Genomic DNA, 14,889 nt, shown 5'->3' with positions numbered 1-14,889 from the left:
ACCTGGGTGAGCTGTGATGCTGTACACAGTACAGTGGTACTAGGTGAAGAGCCACCTTCCAGTAAAGACTGGGGTTCCTTCCTGTATTCTCTGTTTAAACTCAAAAATCAAGCAGGAGGTCTTAAAAATATCTGTAGTTCAGTGAACCTGTTTGACTTTATCCTGGACACCACGAAGGAAATACCTCACACAGCCAGTATTGTTTTAGCTGGTAGGAAGCAACTGCTAAATAAAAGATCAGTGCAGTGTCAGCCCTCTCTCATTTGAGATTCAAATCCTTAATCTGGTCACAAAAGCAGCAAACTAATAAATTTGTGCAACAAAGCTCTGGGCTAGGTCATAAAAGCAGATGTAAGAAGGACTATTCAGTTGTGCAGACCATTTTCTCTTACAAAGGAAGGAGCAGAGGCAGAACTGGAACAACTCCAGAGAAGGTAAGGCAAGTATAGCAGCAGCAGCCTTGATTAAGATGAGACAGAGTATGGCTGCACACCTAAAGAATGAAAATAAACTGACTCTGAAGCTGTACATTTAAATGGGTGTACTTGCCAGTTTATTCATCTTCACTCAGAAAAAGCACTCTGCTTTCCCACCAGCAGCTGCTTGAAAGTAATCTGATTTACAAACAAGCACGTCAAAAAGAGCACCGTGCTTACTCTACAGAAAAAATCCCCTAAATTTTAGCACTTAAACCCAAGAAGCTCCCTTCCACAACACAAACTGGCGCAACAAAAGTAATTTTACAGAAGAATTTAAAAGATATGGTGAGTTTACAGAACCCTTTGGTTGCACACAATAAGCAAAATACAGCCTATGTTATTAAAATAGCAAAGAAACACAAACTGACCATTTGTTCCATCCCATTTCTGGATAAACATAATGATGAACCTTAAAGAACACTTTCCTCATAATCACCAGTTTTAAAGTACTGCTAATCTAAATGCTGACCTATTTGATACTGAAGTCTAGACCCATTTACCCAAGAAAACAAAAAAATGAATTGAAAGCAACATGTGTTTTTAGTGGGGGTATTACCGACTTAATGGAAATGTTTTTAAAGTAGTTATTAATGGCATGTAATTTGGTAAACTTTGGTCTGTACACCTTACCAAATCTCATTAACTGTCAACATATGTGAAAACAAGATGCACTGGTACTCACTCCAATGCCTTTGTAGTCCTTTACCTGAGCAACAAAATAGTTTTCCTTTCCCTAACAATAATAATAACTCCACTGTATTTTCCCAGAAAAACTGTCTATCAGGTTGAGGTCTTCTTAGTGGATTTTAGCACAACATAAGCTAGTATAATTACTTTTACAAGAATAAATCCTATTTCCCATGCCCAAGTTATCACAACAGACATATATCACAAATTTGAGGGCAATTACAGAATGTGGATCCCATCCTGGATGAAGTTGGACAAAGATTATACTCTGTATCGACGAATGGCACTTCCACAGGCAACATACTGCAGGACCGGTACTGTAATTATTTCCATCCTTGAAATGAGACATTTTAAAAATAAAAGCTTTCAGGGCAACTCATTCTCATGTCTGTCAGCACATGTTATTGCCGAGTAATATGCAACCAACTGTAGGTGATCACATATAAATGGCATCTGTTAAGCAATCATGCAATATTTTATCCTATGCCCACATTGCAAAGCATGATAGATTAATACCATTTTAAGAGGCTACTGAAAACACATACGGAAAAGTATATTCTCATTTACTTTACTAAAACTTGGAAAAGGTCTTAAATAAAACTATTTTATTTCCAATCCGTGCATTTGAATTCTCTCACATCAACAATAAAAGATTTGGTTTTACTTTCAGTTATTCAGTGTCTACAATATTTCAGTTGCAGACAGCAGCAAAATACTTACTTGTTCCAACTTTCTCTTTGTGAATTAACGTCAGACTGACGCTTTGCCTTTTTAGCTACGGAAGTTTCATGAAGCCTTGGTGTTGATTACAGGGTATAATCTCTTTTAAGTTACATGTTAAAAGCCCGCTTTTGCTAATTACCAGATGTTAAAACCAACACAAATTGGTGCAACAAAAGTAATTTTACAGAAGAATTTAAAAGATATGGTGAGTTTACAGAACCCTTTGGTTAAATTTACTAAAAGACAAGTTACATTACCAAAGACCACAGTACAAAAAACATTTACAGTTTCATTATTTTTAGAATTTTCTTTAGCATTTTCAGCATTTACAATATAAAAGATAAAACCCTTCCCCCTCAAGAAAATAGATAACCACAGACAAGTAGTCTGTACAAAGGCATTCAGCTTGCTTTTTGCATTTATTTTATTTAAGTTCAGCAGACACCAAGTTGATATTGCTTTCATCATTTGCTGGACTAACAATCTCTTCAAGAATTCATGCAACACAATAAATTATACTCGGTGGCCAAGCACAAAAATATCATGTACTTATTTGGGATATTTGTTTTGCAGCTAAAATACTCATGATCTTACAAAACTCCAATTTTACCAGACCAGGCCTTTGGCCAATTTTGATTTTTTTTTCCCTTTAACACGCTGTGCCTTAAGCTTCTTTCTCTGTCTGGAATTCATCCATATTGGGTACTGTCCATGCTGGTCTAGAAGAGTTTTTTTGTTTCGTTTATTATCTATGTCCATTTTGCAGTCATCTGAAAAAGAAAGGTATTTATACCAAGTAAAATACATGAATCAGCATCACAGAAGCTATTTTGTTACTAGAATCCCCAAAATGATAAAAATATCCCTGCACATAACAGTGTATGTACATAGAGACCCGAAGGCTTTATACACTGAAAGCACTTTCCAAACCAACACAACTGCGGCCCAGGAGCTTCAACAGCTGATAGTAAATACGCAAAATTTTCCCTTAAGGCTCATGTCTGGGCAAAATACCTTATTCTTTAGTCTGTCATCTGTTCCAATACGTGTCTAAAAGTATTGTGTGTGGTCTCCATCAGAAGCTGCAACAATACAGGAAGCCATAGGCTTACTGAAACATATCTACAATTAAACACTTTTTATGATGTCACGTTTAAGATCTGTTGTAAAAAATTAAATTGAGTGGAAGATAAAGACAGATAAAGAGAAGAATGAAAAGCTGAAATACAATGATGGTACAAAGCACAAGCCAGTGATGCTATATTCACATCAAGGAGTGAGCATGAGGTCAAGTCTAACATACTTAGAGACAGAAACAGAGGATTAATGTCTAGGATCAGGAAGACTGCCTGTGACATGGTCACTCCCAGGAGCGGTATCCCCAGCTAGCTGACACCACATGAATGTCATGTCTCAGTGAGACAAAGCTACAAGAGGAATACCTTGTTAAGTACAGATCCAAACCCTGCTCTACTATTTAATGTCAACCTTGTTTCCAAACCATCCATGTGCAATAATAAAAGCTTTATTATGAGTTTGTACAGAGGTGGAAAAATACTTTGTTGTGCCTGTCTGGTGTTGGCAGGGAAAGGCCAATGTGCTGCTTCAATAGTTGAAGCATGCTGAAAGTCTACAGGGATCTGCACCAGAGAGATGTGCTTAGGGAGCCCTGAAGTTGGCATACAAATACTTGCAGTCAGCAGAGAATCAGCACAGGGACCTGCTGCCTGCTGGCACAACCAAAGGCTGATCCAGCACCAGACTAGCAGCAAAACCACTCCCAGCTTCAGAACCCCCCTGAGATGTCAGAGAACACAACGTGAGCCCTTCTTAACAGCATTGTTTTCCAAATGTCATAGGACAGATGGCCTCCAACAAAAAAAACCCTAAGACCCCAAGAAAACCAAAACAACATGCATGATCTTCTTCTCTGATCTTGTCCTGTCATATGATTGAGTTCATCTGTTACATGATTTTTGACTGCAAAAAAGCACATCCACAATAAATGTCAGCTGCAACATTAACTAAATGAAGAACTACCCCTGGACAAAAAATACCACTTGTTCACACAGCACGACGTTTTCATCATACTTTGCAATCTCAAGGATACTGTAGGCACCAGTAACAGGAGGAAAACTACAGAACAGCAGTGGTCCAAGGACATAAAAAAAAAAAACTATCAAAGGGGTTAAAGAAAGAGAAAAGGACCAAGAGGAAAAAAAAAAAAAGATGTAAAAGTGGGTTATTTAAACAGACTCAATGAATATCATTATCTTGAAAAATATGTGCACGCCCACCAAGTTTTAAAAACAGCTACAACCCATTTTTGACCAAAGGCTAGCCAGGCCTTCCTTTTTTTTTTTTTGTAACAACAAAAAAAAAAGAAAAAATTATTTCACAGCATGCTGTGAAAAACACCTTGAAGTAATACAGGAAAATGTCCCTAATATACACCTATATACTTCCTTAGGTGAATAATTTTCCAACCTATCTATGGAAAGTGCATATTCTGGATAAACCTTTCATCTACTTCGGTCCTTGTAACATTCAGTGATGTGAACTCCCTTGTGTCCACAGTTAGTGCTGAGAAGTCCTCTCAAAGACGACACACTTTTTCACAAAATCTGTAGTTACTTTGTGAAACAGATATATTCTTAGGTATTTCTGAGGCTACAGTCTTTCTACAAAAGCCAAGGGCAACTGGCCACTTGTAGAAAAGCTGCCAGCAGCTGGAAGGGAGTGCAGGAATGACAGATAACCAGACAGGCATCTGCTTCAGACACTACATTTAAGACAGTCATGTTTCCTCCAGCTTCAGCATCAGAAGACTGTCAATGTTCAAAAACGTTTTGGATATTCAGTTCTAACAGTCCCATAGAGAACAACTTTTACACCCCGTTTATGGGACAAATCAGAACCATTAAAATTACAAATTATACTCCAAGCTGCCCTTAACTGGGCACGAATTTTTATATAGCACTCTATTTCCATTTTCATTATAGTTCACAGGCTCTACTGCTCAACCACACAACACTTCCCTGTCTTTCCCAATTTCTGAAACACTGACAAAACCAGCTGCGTGACTGAGAGTGACTACTAGCATTATTCTATATCCCCATGGTGGTGTCTCAAGACTCCTGCACGCCACGTAAAAAGCTCACATCAGCAGTATCATAATAGTTTAAGTGGCAAAAACCAGAGAAGCAGGAATGACTAAGATTTAGTTGGGACTGCAGTTTTGGAAAGAGAAGGCATCCTTCTGACTCCTGTCCAGTACATATCGCTACTTAAAACCTCTGTTTCCCCTTCCCGGGTTATTTCCTTTACAGATTACATCCCATTCAAGGATCCGGGAGGAAGATGGCATTATCTGCAGACACCGGACCACCACCCGCTCCCACACCATGTGCAACGCAGCACTAATTAGCATACAAAACCAGGGTCCCCACCATACCTACCTTGAGACAATACATTTTAAAATCACTCTATTCTTGATAAAAATCTCTACAAAATTACTTTGGATTTAGGTCCAACTTTTCTCTGCTTAGTGTCCTCCTAAACTAGGAGGGAAAGCATATCCCACCTGCAGTTGAACAGCTGGGACCGAAACAACTGCTAAGTGATGTCTCCACAGAGTGAGATACCACATACTTCGAGTCAAACGTTACCAAGCTTGCTTCGCCAGTGACCAGACGCAATATAGGAGCTAACGTTGTGAAATGACCAGCTCCAACGATTTAAGGGCATCTTTTGACTTTAAAAGACAAAAGATCTGCTTTTCCAACTCACTGTTCTCCACCCGTAACGCTCACGAGTCTGATCACGGCAGTGGAAGTCACAGAACGACCGTGAGTAATCCCGCGGGCCGCGCCTGCGCGTGCAGGGCTCGCCCGGCAGCCCGAGGGGGGGCGGCCCTCCCGGGCACCCCCGGGCCGTGGCACCCGGCCCCGCGGGGCCCGCTCTCGCCACGGCGCGACTCACCCCCCTGCTCGAGGGCTTTCTTGGGGGACAGCACGGTCGCCACCTCCTTGACCTCCTCCATGACGACATCCGCGTTGGTTCCCAGGATTTTTTTCAGCCTCTCCAGCTCCCTGGGCGCGTTCTTCTTCCTCTTCTCCGCCCGCATCTTCCGCTTCCACTTGCTCCTCAGGCTCTTCGCCATGTCCTGCCGGGAGGGGAGGGGGAAACGCTGAGGCCGAGGCAGCGCCAGGCAGAGGGGACGTTAAGGCGGCGCGGGCGTCTGCCCCAACGGCTCCCCCGCCGCGCGCGGACACGCGGCCGCCCCTCCCCCCCGCTCACCCCGGCCGCACGCGCGCCCCGCCGGCCGCCCTCGCGCTAGGCCGCGCTCGCTCTGCGCGCACGCGCGGGCTGCCAGGCCCCGCCCCGCCGGACCCCCGGCTCCACCGTAACTCTCCGAGCGGGCGCGCAGCCGCCGCCGCCCCGCCGCCCTCCCCCTCGGTGGTTGCGCCCCGCCGTACGCGACGTTACGTGCGGCGGGTGGCGGGGATGGCTTTAAAGGTAACACACGTGTTTCATCAGAGGGACAAAGCGCGAAGTTTTATTCTTAGCTACCGCCACGCATTTCCTAACGAAACCCGCAGGCGGGGGAGAGCAACGATGACGCTTGCGCAAAACGCTCCGCAGCCGCCTCGGCCCGCTGCCCACACGCAGGGCACGGGGCGCGCCCCGGTACCGCGCTGCCCTTTGGCCTCGGTGACAGGGCGGGCGAGCGGAGCAGCACTTCGCCTCCAACACCCAACGCCAAGTACGCCGGTGCTCCCGGACTGCTTCCACCTCGCCGGCCCGTCCAGGATTCCAGCATTCCAGCGGCGTGGAGAGCAGCCGCTCCGCTGCACCCCTCCCCTGCCGCACACCCTGCCTGTCCCGCAAGGCTTGCGGGGCTCAGCCTCGGTGCCTCACAGCACTCTGGTCTCAGCTGCCAGAACGGACTAGAGGTTTTCCAAGTTTTATTGACAGACAGTTAACCTTAACACACACAAGTTGATAAAATGCCAGAGTCCATCTCCAAATGATTTCTCGTAACACTGAAACCGGCAATAAATACTTCAATGAAGCACATTCCCTTTGATTGTTTTAACACCTTCCCAACTTACATAATGATCTGACAGCCACTAACAAGAACAAGAGCATCTCTGTTAGAGACAGCGTTCCATTTTACCAAACAAAAACTAGAATAAATTTAACTTAGTAAAACATTGCACAATGATAAACCCAGGCTACCCTTAATGCAGCACACACACACGTGTAATCCCAAAGGAAACGTTCCCAGCAGCTACAGAATAGTGGAGAGAGGCTCATGCTGGAGCAATCAGAAGTTGGCAAACGTTTTAATGGTGAATTAATGTCAAGGGCAAATTCAGTGATCAAAAAAGTGACTGAAATGACGACAGCATGTAAACTACATAAAATATATATTCCAGAGAAGAACCTTAGCTACATAAAAAAGCCTTTTTTTTTTTTCCTAAGGAGGGATCAATATTCATGGAATGAAAAAGTAATAAAGATTCAGTTTCTAGAAGACAGAACTAAGTCTGCAGATCATCCAGATGCTTAACGTTATATGCACTATAGTCAAACCTCACTCCTTTTGATTATTTTTTATTAAATGCCTCCAGTAAACGCAGCAGGTGTAAGAACAGATTGATGATATCCAAGTAGAGATTGATTGCAGCCAGTATATACTCTTCAGGGGATAACTTGTGCATCAGCAAATGAGTGTCATAAATAATAAATCCACAGAACAGAAGAGCTCCAGCAGCAGCAAACACCAACTCTATTGTCTCACTATAGAAAAACAGCTGGAAGCAAATGAAACATGAAAAGAAAATTTGTAAATTTCATTTTCTTTTTAATTTTAAACCCCCTGCATAATGATATGCCACACTTAAACCAAGGATACACACTGTCTTTTTACTGTTATGTACACTCAAATACAATATTACAATGACATTTCAATGTTCTTATTTCATATAGTCCCCAGTCACTGTACAAGCGCCTCCACTTAAGAGAGAGGAAAAAAAAGCTCTGGTCTCCAGAATATTCACAGCATAAAAATGAGAAAAACAAAATACAATTAAACCCCAAATTTCCTTCCCATTCTCTCAATCAAGTAGTGGATCTTGATTGACAAATTTTGTCAGTCAACTCAAATACCACTTTCACATTAACAAGAACAGCATCCAACAAAAATCTGAATTGGAAATGAATGGTTAAAAGATCACCAGCATAGATCTGGTTAGAAATTTTTCATTAAGCTATACTGGACTGTCCAAAACATTTCTACTATACTAGAAATTAGTAAAAGACTTATGTTAAAGAATATTTTTTAACCTTGAACACAAGGTATCTTACCCTCAAGAAACCCGAGAAGATCAAAATCCACAAACAAGCGAAGAGGCTGGAAAAAAAATAAACTGTGAGCAACAATATCTTTTCTTTTAAATTTTACTTAAAATCCCTTCCCTTCTTAGAAAACCTCTTCACAATATCTTGTAAGTAAATCTCCATAATTGTAGATGCAAACAGTTCACTTGTATCAGCAGTAAAACTTGGTTTTATAAAGCTATGAAAAGTTATGTCCTAACTTCACTTTTTAAAAAAAAATATTTGAAAGAGCTGCCTTCTGTCTCAGTGAAAACTCTAGGTAAAGTAGTTTTCTAGTGTAATACTATGGTTTTAAGAATCATAATCACAGAAAAGAAGTTATTACCAAGAAAGCAGAACCACACAAAACCAGTAATTTAAGATAAGTAACACCCTCACTATTCTCTTGAAGCAGGTTCTATTGACCTGTATTCCTCATTGTATCTGAAAAGCATGCTTTAATAAAGGAAAAACTATCTTAAAAAAAATAGTAAAAAAATCATCAATATAACAACATACCCCGCTCCAAATTTGCTGAAGTCTTTCTTTGACTGCAAGGTATATGCAGTCAGTCCAAGAAATACAGCAGTAGTAAGAACAAAGGCTTGCAAGACAACAGACACCTCATAGAAACTCACTACAAACAGAAAAAGTAAACCATCATTTAGAGAACACTATGTTATGTATTTGCTACGTTATCTTTTGAGGAAACAGAAGTTCGAACTTTCAGACAGGAAAAAAAATCTGAACCGTGAACTAAAGAAGTAAATTATGCCTGAACTTGCCTTTGCACTTCAAAATCATGATCGTAGGACTCACGGATGCTTGCACTACCTAAGTTTGACAGTTACCTTATAGCTGTAGTTTCTAAAATGGAAGTAACAGATCTTCGCTACTCACCATAATGAACAACAACGACGAAAGTATTTTAAGCATAGATATGTAAGATCTTAAGGAAAAAGCTATCTGAATTTTTCATGATACTGAAACAAGGAAAAAAAAAATCAGTCCTCTGTAAAGGCTCATAAAGTTTTCATTAGGGGATAGGAGAGGAAAGATAAGAAAAATGAGCGGAATCTTTTCCTTCCCTCTTTCTTCCTTAGTCTTTCCTTTCCCCAAACAACTTTTTTTTTTTTTTTTTTTTTTCCAGGAGATCATAAGCCACAATAAAGAGCTTTCATCTTATACTGGAAGCTACAGTGCAAGGTGATGCCATGACTTGTCCACACACTGTCCCAACTCAACCCTGACAACAAAGTATAGAACGCTCCAAACTCAAAATTCCCTTGGAGGAAACCGAGGGGGAAGATAAGGATACTTCACTTGCAGATCAGCTCCGCTAGGAGCTACCTCACAGGAAAGAACCTTGCTAGCTGTATCAAAAGAATGGATGGCACAACTCATTTCTCACTTCATGTTTGTACGGTTCCAGTTCTGGATCAGAATCCTGTTTTCCCCCTTGATTCCCTGTTTTTTGCTAAACTCACATAACTGTCATTAAAACTTTCAAACAGGGGATTTATTATCATTTTAGTCACACCTAGGAATCCCAGATGGCAATTAGTACAACATATTGGATTCGTTCTCTGATTTCTTTATGGAATCGGACAATAGGATGGCTATCACTTACCTGTAATGGCAACTGTCAGTGCTTCCAGTAGGGTCTACAAAAAGTAAAACCAAAAAATTACAAGGATAACACACACCCCCCCGCCAAAAAGACTTACATAAAGACTTCCCATGCAGTAAGTCCCGTTCTGCTACATAATCCCAGCACGCGTTGCATTAGCTCTCCTGTTAAATCTTTGTATATGAAAACATTTTTAATAAGAAAATGGCAATCATACTGTTTTACTGTGCTGGAATTTGGTGTGTTACATAAAAAGAATACAATATAAGCTGAATATGAATGGGAGACAGCCCCTATAGAAAAATGCCACTGAGGTTTTCTCCTCAAAGTACAAAGCATTCTTACCACACTTTTTACAAACTGTTCAAGGGGCTGTAAAATTAATATACTCCTAATATCTTGTTAGGTAGCTAAATGTCTGCATCAACTTCCTTTTCCCACTCATCCCTGTTTTGAAACAGCTAATTTTAAATCAAACATATTATTCATGTCTGGGCTGAAGGCTAGTATGGGCCCTGAGATTTTCAAAAAGATAATTTCAAATTAAGTTTAATTACAATAAAACATGAGAAAAGTCTCCATGTCATGAACCACATGGTCAGAAAAACCAGAACATTTAACCCATGTTCTATTTAAATCAATTTATCACACAGAGATTTGTATCCTCCTATTCCTACACAATGTAATACTTAAACTGTCATACCACAAACTTCCCACACCACATTTGGCCAAACTATTACATCGCTCCTTATTACAGCTGCACTTGTTGAAAGTTTTTAAACATTTTACTCTCCTACAAGAATTCAGAAGTCAGGAAGCATCTAACTATCTCAGCATTTTAAGTACCTATTTACACAGCAAATTTGTCTTCCCATGGTATCACAAACAGAATTTAGGCAACTCCTAAAGCATCAAATTCTAATTGTGCTACTGTGACTTATTTTCAGAAGACTGATTTGATACACAAACCAAAATATCACGGAGCAACAGCCTATAATGTACAAATTTGCAGCATCAGGCAGGAGACTATAATTTGAGGACATCTCTGGCTGACTTGCCTGTGTTGGAAACAGGCTCAGAACTTTGCATCAAAAAGACAGCATTAAAGAAATAAACACATGTGGCTGGTTGCATTTGGATCTTTGCTGGAGGTTGTCCACTAAGGTAACAGAAATGCTGCCTCCTCTCCTACTGAGCAGTTTCATAGAAAAATCACTGACATCAACAGAATGATCATAGATAGACAGATATAGATAGATAGATATACATACGCACACACACACACACGCGGAAAAAATAAAGCTTGTTCAACCTGATCCCAAGTTCTAACACTCTTTCTAAAAAGATCCTGGAAGAAACCTGACATAGAGGCTATGTAGGAACAACCTGTGGACAGAATCTCCAAAAAAAACAGCTCACATTTTTATAAGTATGCAGGGTATCTTTCAAGGAATACAAGAAAAACAAATTACCCACCACTAGTTTGTTTCAAGGCGTTTATCACAATGAAAGACATTCCAGGGGCTATTAAAACTGAATTTATATAAATACTTACAAATCCAAAAAGTAGGTATAAATTAATAGGATGCTGGTGTCTGTAGAGTGTCAGTGCCACGATTATAGCCAAAGATCCAAACCCAGATACCAAAAGCAAGGCAGGCCTGTAAAGTTCCATACAAAAAGGTCAAAATTAAAATTAAGTATCTGGAAGACTAAAAACCAGTTTCTATAAAACCTGATCACTTAAAGATACTGCTCCATATATGCAAAGTAAATGTAAAGCTCGTTTTACAATAAAACTGCTCTAAAACATACCACCACAGATAATCAGTTAAAAAAAGTACAGTCACAAGTAAAGACAATTTTTTTCACACTGAAGGTAGAGATCGCCCAGGAATCCATCATCTGGAGATGAACCCGTATGAAGAGTAAAATGCATCTGTACTGAATAGTATTAAAGTATATGTAATATTTTGCCTATTAAGAACTTTACATTCAGGGAACTGTTTTTTGTAAGCACCTGAATGCAACAAACCAGAGCATTAACTGCACCAAAGAAAATCAGTACTGACCAGTAAGTATCACTACAATTAAATCATTCAAGCAGCCCTCCAAGCAAAAACTGGACCAAATTCATACACAAAACCACAACGGTTCTAAGTAAGCAGCAGGACAATTTTAAATTACCAGATTTAAGTAAAAACTGTGGTTTTACAACCTCTGTTATATACACTATAGCTTATACAGAAAGTCCCATATAGTGTTTGATGCTCCTTTTTTATCCTGGCTTGTAAGTGGAAGTAAAAGCAAAATCTGCAAGTGCACTTGGGGGAAAACAGAAACTGGACTCAATGCTCTCTTCCTTTCTCCAGCTGTTCTTTTCCCTTGCCTGTTCACCACAGTTTGGATTTTGAGACTTGTTTCTCTCATGAAAATCTGAGGCAAAAAGACACAAGCCCACAGGAATTTTACACGACTAGCTTTCAGGGAAAAAAAAATAAAACCCACAATAAAAAGATGATGGGGATGTGAGGGAGAGGAGTAAGACATGATTCAGCTTTTCAGAACAGGTACCTACAAACAGCGGCATTCCAAACAACAAGTCTAAAAGAAAGTACTTAGACCATAAAACAAGAATGTCAATAATTGAGATGTTCCGGAACTCATGTATAGGTTTTCATAACACAAATATTAAAGTAAGCACTATTAGTAAGTATTTATTTAAATAAAATTTAATGATAATAATAAAAACAAATTTTAATAATAAACAAAGGAAGGAAATATCAAAGAAGAAAAGTGTTTTCCTAATCAGGTTACAAAATTTCTATTACAGAATCAAACACACAGTGTAAAACTGACCAGGAATACTGAAGTGTTCCAGAGCAACAAACTACATCAACTATACTTAACACATCATAAACATCTCCATTTCATTTTAGTATTTACCTTTCATGAACAAATGCCTGCACTCCAGTACAGTACAGAAAAATTGCAGATGTGACGGTGGTCAAAAGAACTTGAATGGAAAGTATGCTGTAGACTTTCCGTAGAAAAGCTAGAATAAGGAAAAAAAAAAATTAAATCACTTCTGAGTTACACTTGTGAAGTTCAACAGTAAATCAGATACGCGTTTTCTATTTGATAAGGAACCATTAAAAACTCTTTATTCAGTGAAAAAGCACTGAGCAAAGTGCTAAGAAGCCATTTTACCTTAAAAAAACGACACTATATTCCCACAAAATTACATTTATCCGTGGACATCATTATATAAACAAAAACAATGATAAAAAAAAAAGACATACACAAAAATTTGCAAGGAATTTACTTCAGACTATTTTAAAAACCGCATACACCTTAAGCTCATTAAGAAATCACTAGTAGTGTACCTTCTCCATTATGTTACTGATATCTAATGAACTTAAATGAAGAAAAATTAACTTGGAGGTTCTGTGGAAGACAGGAACAGCCATAAAAGTTTAAAAAGGAAAAACTTGTATAGTGATGTCTGTTTGACTGACCTTCTGCCACGTAAAATATCGTTTATCATAATTTGCAACCTGCACTGTAATGAATGTGTATGGAGACAGACTGCTAGGAAAAAAAATAATCCCAGAATTAAGCTAACAGGCTTTGTAATTCTAGAATTACGAATAGTGGAACGTGGTTCAGAACCTACAGATATATCATACAAATATTGTCTGTTCTGAATGGAAGGAGACCAAGTCCATGAGGCAAAATGCTCTGAAAGAAATAAGCTTACAGGGAGAATCAATTCGATCTTTCATAGCACAGCCTAAACAAGTTTAAAAGCACATCCTATGAGAAGCTGAATTACCTGCTTGCAGCAGGTAAAATTTAAACATACTTGTAATGCATGAGGGCCTACTTCATTGTAATAAACTGAACAAACCTAGAAGTAGGCTGCTAGCTAGCACAACCTTCTCCCCAAATTATTAAATGCATCAGCAATTTTACTAATGGCAATACTTCTTTCATATCTCCTATGGTGTCCTTTATTTTCCAGACAAAACAAAACTGTATTTTTATAGGAAGAGTTCTCCTGTTTATGAGCAGTATCTAATAAAAAAAATAACAGAACACAGCTGTTCTTATTCTAAGATCTAGCCGATAACACTATGGCCATTTCAGCAAGGATTACTGATGAGGCACCTTCTGCCAGAGTATCCGATGCATGTGAGACCTGTGCATTAACAGCAAGGGAATACTGCATGGCCGCTAGTATGACCCCATAGCACACCAACACTCCAGCAGAAGAGACAATATTTTAACACCTCAGAAGAAATTCAAATCCCCCAGTCTCCTGGTTAAACTCCTGCAATTATGGGTAGAAATTTTAACATTTATGAGTCTCATGTATCATGTTTGGGCTTCAAAATGCTTAAACCTGGGGAAGACCAAATCTTAATCTACACGGGTTTAATCCCTCTGATAAGAAGACCTACCCCTTACGAGTTTAAATGATAAAATCTTTCGCCGGCCACCGATCTTTTTCTAACCCTTGATGCTTAACCCGGGCTGGGTAACGCCCCGGCGCCCCACGCTCAGCCTCGACCCAGAACGCTACAGTAACTGCGCAGGACGCCGATGCAGCCAAACGCCACAGGCAACAGGGGTGACGGAGAAGAACGTGTTGGGAGCACCGGGGTACGCCACCCTCCTCGGCCGCCGGCAAGGGGAGGCAGCAGGGGCCTCTCCGCACGGCCTGGGGGGCCTGAGGCGGGGGGACGCGGGGGAAGGCAGCATATGGCGGTCTCATTCATCCCCAGTCCGTACCCATGCGGATGTGGACGCTGGCCGAGGCCACGTTGCTGCCATAGTTGAAGTCATCTTCGATGGAGCTCCGCGGGTAGAGCTGCTCCGCCGCCACCGCCATCGCCGCCACTTCCCCGGCAACAGCGACAATCACCCCGCTTCAGGCAGAGGCAGCGGCACTCCGCGCTGCCGAGCAGGGCGCTCCGTCGAGCG

General features: G+C 40.5%; 2 protein-coding genes across 2 annotated transcripts; both read right to left on the bottom strand.

Annotated features, from left to right (window-relative positions):
* Nucleotides 1-1,718: 1,718 nt before the first annotated feature.
* On the bottom strand, nucleotides 1,719-6,340 carry LLPH (LLP homolog, long-term synaptic facilitation factor). Its single transcript, XM_056341982.1, has 3 exons — nucleotides 6,189-6,340; nucleotides 5,871-6,054; nucleotides 1,719-2,659 (listed from the first exon to the last, which is right to left on the bottom strand). Exons 2-3 carry the CDS (start codon nucleotides 6,049-6,051, stop codon nucleotides 2,496-2,498), a joined length of 345 nt encoding a protein of 114 aa, XP_056197957.1. The 5' UTR covers nucleotides 6,052-6,054; nucleotides 6,189-6,340; the 3' UTR covers nucleotides 1,719-2,495.
* A 499-nt stretch (nucleotides 6,341-6,839) lies between these two features.
* Nucleotides 6,840-14,853, bottom strand: TMBIM4 (transmembrane BAX inhibitor motif containing 4). The gene is made up of 7 exons (XM_056341981.1): nucleotides 14,698-14,853; nucleotides 12,850-12,958; nucleotides 11,459-11,564; nucleotides 9,904-9,937; nucleotides 8,793-8,910; nucleotides 8,262-8,307; nucleotides 6,840-7,708 (listed from the first exon to the last, which is right to left on the bottom strand). Exons 1-7 carry the CDS (start codon nucleotides 14,795-14,797, stop codon nucleotides 7,502-7,504), a joined length of 720 nt encoding a protein of 239 aa, XP_056197956.1. The 5' UTR covers nucleotides 14,798-14,853; the 3' UTR covers nucleotides 6,840-7,501.
* Between the last annotated feature and the right edge of the window lie 36 nt (nucleotides 14,854-14,889).

The sequence above is a fragment of the Falco biarmicus genome, chromosome 5 (assembly GCF_023638135.1).
Source record: "Falco biarmicus isolate bFalBia1 chromosome 5, bFalBia1.pri, whole genome shotgun sequence".
NCBI lineage: Eukaryota > Metazoa > Chordata > Aves > Falconiformes > Falconidae > Falco > Falco biarmicus.
Note: the sequence above shows the minus strand (reverse complement) of the source record. Positions and strands in the feature narration are given on the sequence as shown.

Bases quoted from the DNA above. Each gene is read 5' to 3' on its own strand.
- LLPH (XM_056341982.1), bottom strand. From the start codon at position 6,051: ATGGCGAAGAGCCTGAGGAGCAAGTGGAAGCGGAAGATGCGGGCGGAG. The intron at 2,660-5,870 runs GTGAGTCGCGCC...TTTCTTTTTCAG, and splicing joins GAAAGCCCTCGAGCAGGGGG to ATGACTGCAAAATGGACATA.
- TMBIM4 (XM_056341981.1), bottom strand. From the start codon at position 14,797: ATGGCGGTGGCGGCGGAGCAGCTCTACCCGCGGAGCTCCATCGAAGAT. The intron at 8,308-8,792 runs GTATGTTGTTAT...TTTTTTTTCCAG, and splicing joins TTCAGCAAATTTGGAGCGGG to CCTCTTCGCTTGTTTGTGGA. The intron at 7,709-8,261 runs GTAAGATACCTT...ATTTGCTTCCAG, and splicing joins TCTTCTCGGGTTTCTTGAGG to CTGTTTTTCTATAGTGAGAC.